The 9,123-nt window shown below is 38.0% G+C and overlaps 1 protein-coding gene across 8 annotated transcripts in view; it reads right to left on the bottom strand.

Moving 5' to 3' along the window:
* Positions 1-758: 758 nt before the first annotated feature.
* Positions 759-9,123, bottom strand: part of PLCB4 (phospholipase C beta 4) — a 335,768-nt gene continuing 327,403 nt past the window's right edge. For 5 of the 8 annotated variants that reach the window (XM_088478044.1, XM_088478046.1, XM_088478047.1 and 2 more), the window contains 2 exons: positions 8,469-8,505; positions 759-3,159 (listed from right to left, as the gene is read on the bottom strand). In XM_088478044.1, coding sequence (XP_088334170.1) covers positions 3,071-3,159; positions 8,469-8,505 — 126 coding nt within the window. In that variant the 3' untranslated portion in view covers positions 759-3,070. The remainder of the gene's footprint in view (positions 3,160-8,468; positions 8,506-9,123) is intronic. The other 3 variants (XM_088478048.1, XM_088478049.1, XM_088478050.1) reach the window with 1 other exon arrangement.

The raw sequence follows: 9,123 nt of genomic DNA, 5'->3' as shown, positions 1-9,123 counted from the left end.
AAAATAGCAAAATTACCACATACTTCAAAGGACCTGACATCAATCCTCATCAAAGATGACTGATACAGTGAAGATCTCTTCAAAGAACTTGATCTTGAATGGACTGTATCGGGACCATAATACAAGCTATTGCTACATTGAGATCAGCTACTTTTAAGTGGCACACATTATTGCTAGAAGTATACACAACTTAATACTCAGTCAACATAAAGATAGAAAATGTGACTTTATTTTGAAGAAAAGTTTTAGAAAAAAAAAAAAAAACAGTACTAATAACGTGGAAGTAAAAGTTACATACTACTGAACATTCACTTTGAAGATGTATTTCTCATGTCTTCCATTTAGCTGTTTACACTGTTTCAAATATTTGTTTTCATTATTAGTAATAATGGCATGCAATTGCACAAATTAGATTCACAAATACCCATGGTGACTTTTTTTTTGGTGGAACATATAGATTTTATAAAAACAGTATAGTATGAAACAGTAGATTGTACGTACAAGCAGAAAACTTGGTGGTAGGGAAGTTGGGTACCAATGGTCATTTCTGGAAGACTGCTAATTTTTGACTTTAGGCACATAAAGGTCTATCAGGTCTATCAACACCATAACTAATATAATCTTTAGCATCACAATTTGAGAAGGTAGCGACAAGTTTGGTCATCTACAGTAGGTCCAATATTCAAACGCACTGTAATATCACAATATCTGTAGACTACTACTCTGCCAGCAACAAACAGGGAACACTGTAAGGCCAGTTCCATTTTTAGGAGATATTTTATTATATTTCATACAAGTATTGGAGAAATAGTAAACCAAATCCCAAATTACTTTTTTTTGCCATATGTACAGGAATAGATTTCACACAATAGCATAAAGGATATAAAAGACAAGAGTTCTGGTTATAAGGAAACTTAGAACAGGTGGAAACATACAAAAACTGGTGTTTTAGAATACCAAAAATTCAGTAAATAACTTTTTCTAAGCTACAGCGTTCCTTAACACAGTCATTCCTGCACTGACAACATATATATGTTGCTAGTAACTAGTACTGTACATGCATGTGTCTGTTATATAACTATACCGCAGGCTTAGGGTCCATGCAAGTTAACTCTCTAGTCAACTATTGGGACAATTACCATACATAAAATATTGGTCTTTTTTTATATTTCTTTAGAAATTCTGCATACATTTTTTCTGTTTTTGTTTGTAAAATTATCCTACAGTCTGTATGAAATCACAAAACAATAATGGCCACATAATTGCAATTGGTATTTTGTGTAATAAATTAAAACAACATTTACTGAACTACATCATGGCTATGGTCTTATGCATAAAAGTCAGAAGTGGTGACGGTATAACATGCAAGTATCATATAACAGTAATGTTTAAAAAAGGCTTTCCCTGCTTTAATTCTACATTATTTGAGTATAAGTATAAATACTTTATACATCTTCACAGTTACAAATGTTCTTCTTTCTCAGTCTCCAATCTTCAAAATAGAATATAGTCAACTTTCTTTAGTCTGCAGCATTAAACGTTAATTGCAGTTTCTGTACAATATTGGATGTAAACTTTTCTTAAAGTGCCAACTGCACGGTCCTTTTAACATATGAGCACTGGTATTATTGAATTATTGAGCACATCTGGTTGTTTCTGTTTATTGCTCTAAAGTATTTTGTCAACAAAATATTGTTTTTTTAATTAATTCTGGGAAGTAAAAAATAAATCTGCTATATTTATTATTAAAGCACTTCATTATAAGTTTCTTAAAATTCAAGTATTTTTTTTTTTTTTTAATATCTACTATTCAAATTCTAAACATATCTTTAACCGTTCAACTCATTCAATATCTTTGGTGCCAGGTGGATATTTGACATATGAATGGAAAATAAAAATGTTATACATTAAAATGAATTGAAATTAAGTAGTCAACAATATATAAATACATACGTTTAATTTTAAAAACGATCGGAATTTTGAGAACATAAATAAACAGCTTATATTGTTAACATTTATATATGTGCGCTGTATGAAAAAAAATGTTTTTTTTGGCCAGTTAATATTGTAAAAAATATATTATCAAACTTTAAAAACATTTGCAAATACATATATATATATATATATTATATATATATATATGTGTGTGTGTGTGTGTAAAAACAATGCACAGACACTGAAATGAAAGAAACTACATAAAATAATCAAAAACAGAGAAAAGACTGATTTTCTTGCTGCCCACGCTAGTAGTAGAAAGTAAAAATCACTTGGATACAGCAGGCAATTCAGATTTTTGATCAACAAACACCCTCTGTCTCCCTTACTGCTTTGTTCTCTACCTCTCAGGCTTCAATATACAATTTAGATGAAATGGTAATGACACCCAAGCGCAGCATTACAAAATGGCATATGGGGATGTCTACATACTGTATTAGAACGCTTTGTGCTTGCTGGATATTGTCGATACAGTACAGTTAAATTTTATATTTTCATATGCTCTGTATACATCAGAGTGTGCCTTTCAGCATTAGGAATAAAATCATGCTTATTAACAATTCTCAAAAAAATATTAAACACCAGGCAATAAACGTGTGATTAAAATCCAGCGAGAGAGCAGACTCACTGTTTGTGGCAGTCCCACTCTTCGGTTGGCTTTGCTGATACTCTATCACTCCTTCAAATAAAATAACAGTGTAACAGTGTTGTAACTAGCTCTTTGAAAACATCAAAAGTCAACCTTTATCCATCTCCTGTTGCTACATTGGTGACCGTTAATAAAAAAATACAACAAAATCACTTAAAAAACAACAAGGTAACCTATTTGCAAATAATAATAGACTATTAACATATGATTTACTATTAATAAAAATATTTATCTCTTTTTCTTTATAACTGTATAACTATTATTCTTTATCATAAATAGTGCAGTGCTCAAAATGTTAAAGGGAAATATGCCAGTCTTAAAATCTTGCCAAGACAAAAGGGTTTAACATAAGAGCACACTTCATATTCAGTGTTTGTGGTCATTTTTTTTACAGTGTTCTTGAAAAAGACAGTAATTTTCTTGACTTCAGTTTGCGTTTTGCAGCTTTATACAACTGTTGCTGGCCTGCGGCCCATCTCGGCTTCCAGTTTGACCATCTGCTGGATTTCCTTTGCCTAAGGCCAAAAACAAAGCAAACATGTTATACTATAGCACGCCGTTCAATGTTGCCCTGTGTTATAAAAAAATTATTTGTATTTTTGTGCATTACCACAAAAAACCCTGTTATATTCTTTAAGTTGAAAACTGTATAAAATGTCATTTAAAATTACAATTTGTAAAAACATTTTTAAATGTGTTTTATTAAAATGTCTCACATAATTTAATGTCTATCAGTCCCTTGCAAAAATCGGCTATTTGTGTTTTAAATTACAGACTGTACAAAATATATGCACTTCCACTTCTAAATTCTAGTACCTTCTAATTCCCTTCTAACTAAGCCATTTTGCTATCTCTGAGAAGAACTAATGGAATGGAAAAATTGCATTAAATAAATGTATAGTGCTGAGAAGGGGTGTTAAATAAGAGCAGTTAAATAGTTGAGTGCATTATATAACTGTTATTGAATTCCTTATTATGTAAACAAAAAAACTGTCACATCCTCAGCCTAAAACATATACACATACTGCATATTTTATATGTATAGCTTGAGATTAGCATCACATTTTAAACTACAAAGCGATATTACAATAATCTAGTTTGTTTTATTATTGAGTTTCAATGTTTTTTATGTCAAAGAATCACTAACTGGAGTATTCTAATATATTGTACTGTACTTTAATGTTTACTTTATATATAGATATATATATATATATATATATATATATATATACATATACACAAATCACCCATAACACAAAATCGACCAAAATCGAACTTTGATAAATATACCCCTAAGGGGTATACAGTATTTACTGCAGGTTTTTAGAAGTGGAGATGTTTCCCATTACAGCCAATCAGATTCTAGCTATTATATTCTAGAAAGTGCTAGATAAATGCAGCAACTAGGTGAGGGGGAGGCTAAGGGGGCACGGGGCCCCTTGAGGGGGTGACGGGGAGAGGCTGCCGGGAGGTTAGGTTGCTGCTCTTGTGGGTTTGGAGCCGCATCCCGGCATGAGAGGCACAGAGACACTGTCAGTCTAATGTGGTGCAGGTCGCAAGCCAATCAGTGCTCGCGGACCGGCAGCCAATCAGCAGAGGCTGCCGATCTGTAAGCTCCAATTGGTTCGCGAGCGGCGCCACATTACAATGACAGCAGTACTGACAGTTCTCTAGCATGTGGCAGCCCAGTCATGCGCAACCCCGGGTTCACCCACCGCATAACCCTGGCAGGTATGAGAAGGGAGATGGGACCTTACTGTGGCTTAATGTAAAAGGGACCTTACTGTGGCATAATGTGTAAGGGGCATTACTGTGGCATAATGTACAGTATATGGGGAATTACTGTGGCATAATGTATATGGGGCATTACTGTGGCATAAATGTATAAGGGGCATTACTGTGGCATAATGTATAAGGGGCATTACTGTGGCATAATGTATTTGGGGCATTACTGTGGCATAATGTATAATGGGCATTACTGTGGCATAATGTATATTGGGCATTACTGTGGCATCAACGTATAAGGGGCATTACTGTGGCATAATGTATAAGGGACATTACTGTGGCTTAATTGATAAGGGGCATTACTGTGGCTTAATGAATAAGGGGCATTACTGTGGCTTAATGTAGAAGGGGCATTACTGTGGCATAATGTGTTGCAAGGGGCATTACTGTGGCAGAATGTGTTGTAAGGGGCATTACTGTGTGGCATAATGTGTTGAAAGGGGCATTAGTGTGGCATAGTGTGTTATAAGGGGCATTACTGTGTCACAAAAACACACACCCTTTTTGTCCTCTATGTTGTATTTTTTGGGGGGAGACTAATTATGGCCTTACCCCGGGTGACAAAAATCCTAGTTTCGGCCCTGATAAATGTTAGAATCTGACTGGCTATGGGCAACATCTCCAATTCTAAAAACTCTCACTTTAGTAAATATACCCCTTACTGTGTAATGTATTTTAAACACTGAAGATTAGTTTTTATAAATTAAAGAGACTGCATAACTTCAAGTCTAATCCAGGAGGGTGATGTCTTCTATTCCAAAACAATACTATATATTAGCCACATGCAATCCAGCATTAAAGGAAAATAAATCTATGGTGAATACAATCAATAAGTATAAATAAGCAGCTTTGTGCTCAATCAAACATGATGGTTTTTCGACATGTACTGTATAACTGTACTTCAGACAGACACTTCAAGTGGTACAATACTTTTGCCTACAACATAGTGCCATGGCCAAAAGTTTTGAGAATGACACAAGTATTGGTTTTCACAACGTTTGCTACTTCAGTGTTTTTAGACCTTTTTGTCAGATGTTACTATGGTATACTGAAGTAAATTACAAGCATTTCATAAGTGTCAAAGGCTTTAATATACAAGTACATTAAGTTTATGCAAAGAGTCAATATTTGCAGTGTTGACCCTTCTTTTTCAAGACCTCTGCAATTCGCCCTGGCATGCTGGCAATCAACTTCTGGGCCACATACTGACTGATGGCCGCCCATTCTTGCCTAATCAATGCTTGGAGTTTGTCAGAATTTGTGGGTTTTTGTTGGTACACCCGCCTCTTGAAGATTGACCACAAGTTCTCAATGGGATTAAGGTCTGGGGAGTTTCCTGGCCATGGACCCAAAATTTAGATGTTTTGTTCCCCAAGCCACTTAGTAATCACTTTTGCCTTATGGCAAGGTGCTCCATCATGCTGGAAAAGGCATTGTGCGTCATCAAACTGTTCTTGGATGGTTGGGAGAAGTTGCTCTTGGAGGATGTTTTGGTACCGTTCTTTATTCATGGCTGTGTTCTTAGGTAAAATTGTGAGTGAGCCCACTCCCTTGGCTGAGAAGCAAATCCACACATGAATGGTCTCAGGATTCTTTACTGTTGGCATGTCACAGGACTGATGGTAGCGCTCACCTTTCCTTCTCTGGACAAGTATTATTCCAGATGCCCCAAACAATCTGAAAGGGGAGTCATCAGAGAAAATAACTTTACCCCAGTCCTCAGCAGTCCAATCTCTGTACCTTTTGCAGAATATCAGTCTGTCCCTGATGTTTTTCCTGGAGAGAAGTGGCTTCTTTGTTGCCCTTCTTGACACCAGGCCATCCTCCAAAAGTCTTCGCCTCACTGTGCGTGAAGATGCACTCACACCTGCCTGCTGCCATTACTGAGCAAGCTCTGCACTGGTGGTGCCCCAATCCCGCAGCCGAATCAACTTTAGGAAACTGTCCTGGCACTTGCTGGATGTTCTTGGGTGCCCTGAGCCTTCTTCACAACTATTGAACCTCTCTCCTTGAAGTTCTTGATGATCAGATAAATTGTTGATTTAGGTGCAATCTTACTAGCAGCAATATCCTTGCCTGTGAAACCCTTTTTGTGCAAAGTAATGATGACTGCACGTGTTTCCTTGCAAGTAACAATGGTTAACAGAGGAAGACCAATGATTTCAAGCCTCACCCTCCTTTTAAAGCTTCCAGTCTGTTATTCTAGCTCAATCAGCATGACAGAGTGATTTCCAGCCTTGTCCTCGTCAACACTCTCACCTGTGTTAACCAGAGAATCACTGACATGTCAGCTGTTCCTTTTGTGGCAGGGCTGAAATGCAGTGGAAATGTTGTTTTTGGGATTAAGAGCCTGATTCAGCAAGGATTGCAGTAGCAAAGATGCACGAAATCAGTCGATTAATTTGCATTGCGCATGCGTGTGCATCACAGTGCGCAAACTTGCAATTGCGATGAGAAATGCGTTTGCAGAGGCTATGCAGACCCAGAGCACATTGATTGACAGGAAGTGCCGTTTGTGGGTGGTGACGGGGGAGTGGTCGGGCGAATGCAGGTGTGCCAGTGCGTTGCAATGCCTTTGCAGGGGCGTGCATAAATTAGCCACTGCAATACCAGACGCAGCATGAGAGCTCATAGCGTGCGCTGAAGTTAGTAATTCCTGAGTGAGGTGTCACCTGCCTTAACTGCGCGTATGGGTCCGATGTTACGCGATGTTACTGATTATTTTGCTATATTGCCCAAATATACGGATGTGTGTAAGGGGAAATGGGCATCCTCGTGTTAGGCTGTGATCGCAACGCGATTGCAAACATTTGCGTTTCACCGCTAATATTAGCAACTGCGGTGCGTGCGTTCTAACAGAATAGCGATCCTAGCTGAATCAGGCCCTGAGTTCATTGTCATGGCAAAGAGGGTATTTGCAATTAATTGCAATTCATCTGATCACTCTTCAGTGACATTCTGGAGTATATGCAAATTGCCATCATAAAACTGAAGCAGCAGACTTTGTGAAAACCAATACTTGTGTCATTTTCAAAACTTTTGGCCATGGCTGTACAAACCCATATATACTAGAAAAAAATCAAAGGAATATTAAAAATGTAGAGGTATATTTACATAGTAGGGAAAATGTACAAAATGCATTGAAATAAAGGGCATCTCTTACATATGAGAATATACTAGATAAAAATGTTTAATACATGGTTAAATAATGCACAGTATACTACCCTCTATTGTAAGAATGTAATAAAATATTAAAATGTTAGAAATCACAGTGGAGATGCCAAGTGCATTTATATAGGTATCAGAACTCTTAAGTTTCTTCTAATATTGTTTTATATTACCATAGGATATGTATTATTCCTTATAATGCACAAGTCATACTTGCAGATGGAGGCGTGACAACGCAATCTGCCTCATCATTCACTACTCCAGCCAACGTTTGGCCTTGCAGCTGGTGATCTTAGGCTTGTATACTGCTGGTCGGCAATGGAAACCCAATCGATGATCGGTACTTGTGCTGATGCTGCTTCTACAGGCAGTCTGGAACCTGGTTGCAACCATGTGTTACGGCCTTTAGCAACTGGTGGTCCTATACCGTGAGCTTTGTGGCTTAGCTGTTGTTACTCCTAGGTGCTACCACTTCACAAGACAAACACTTAAAGTGGACCTGGAGCAGCTCCGGCAGGGAAGAAATTTGACAAACTGACTGTTTTGAAAGTAGTTTTCCTATGACCATGCCACGGCGAAAGTGAGTTGTTGAGTAGGCTATCCCATTCTACTGCTAATGTATGACTATGGCGATTGCATGGATTTATTTGATCAACCTGTTAGCAATGGGTGTTGCTGAAATGACCAAACACACTAGTTAGAATCCAGGTAGAATGGGTGTATAAGTACATGTGCATGCAGTCCTTCATCAAATGCATAACATGCACTTAAGGGGGTGTTTCATCAAAAGGTGGTTAGGTAATTATTCTTATTGGTGAGTCAAAAGGAAATATAAGCAAATGACAAACAACAATGAGGAGAGCGGCCGTACCTTGAGAGTGAGACACTGCATGAGACGATTTCAAAAGCTGTTTGTACAAAAACAACAAATAATGTCAAAATTATGATATGGAGCAAAGAAAAAAAAGAAAGCACAAACATTGAAACCTGGGGAATGCGTAAAACAGCAAAAATTCCCAATGTAGAAAGCCATGTAGCATAAGTCAGAGTCCGATGCACCTGCTTCACACCTATTTACACAGACTATACACCTGCTTCACAGCAATTTCCTAGGCTATAATGAGGACCAATATGTGATATATGTACCTCAGTAATACCCCTATTACACCAGAGCTAAAACCTGAGTTATTGCAGGGTTAACCCGGGTAGCTCCTTGGTGTAAAAGGGTAAGGATTAGAATGCTGGGTCGAGTGACCCAGCAATCCAACCCAGGTCAATTGCAGGGTTTAACACGGGAGTAACCCGTGAAACCCTGCAGTGTGAACGTAGCGTTCCGGGTCACGATGACCAGGAGCGCGCCACATGCTGGCCGATTGGTCCGGCTTCAGTGGCGCTTGGAGATGACGTCATCTCCAAGCGTCCACGTCAACGCCGGAAAAGCCGGGTCAATACAGACCCGGCTCCGGTGTGAACGCCGCCAACTCAGGAATATCTTGGGTCGGCGCCGGGCAAATTCCGGGTCTGAT

The sequence above is a fragment of the Taudactylus pleione genome, unplaced genomic scaffold, assembly GCF_031769625.1.
Source record: "Taudactylus pleione unplaced genomic scaffold, aTauple2 ptg000206l, whole genome shotgun sequence".
In the NCBI taxonomy this organism is placed as follows: Eukaryota; Metazoa; Chordata; class Amphibia; order Anura; family Myobatrachidae; genus Taudactylus; species Taudactylus pleione.
The sequence above is the reverse complement of the archived record's forward strand: the minus strand, read 5'-3'. Positions and strand labels throughout refer to the sequence as shown.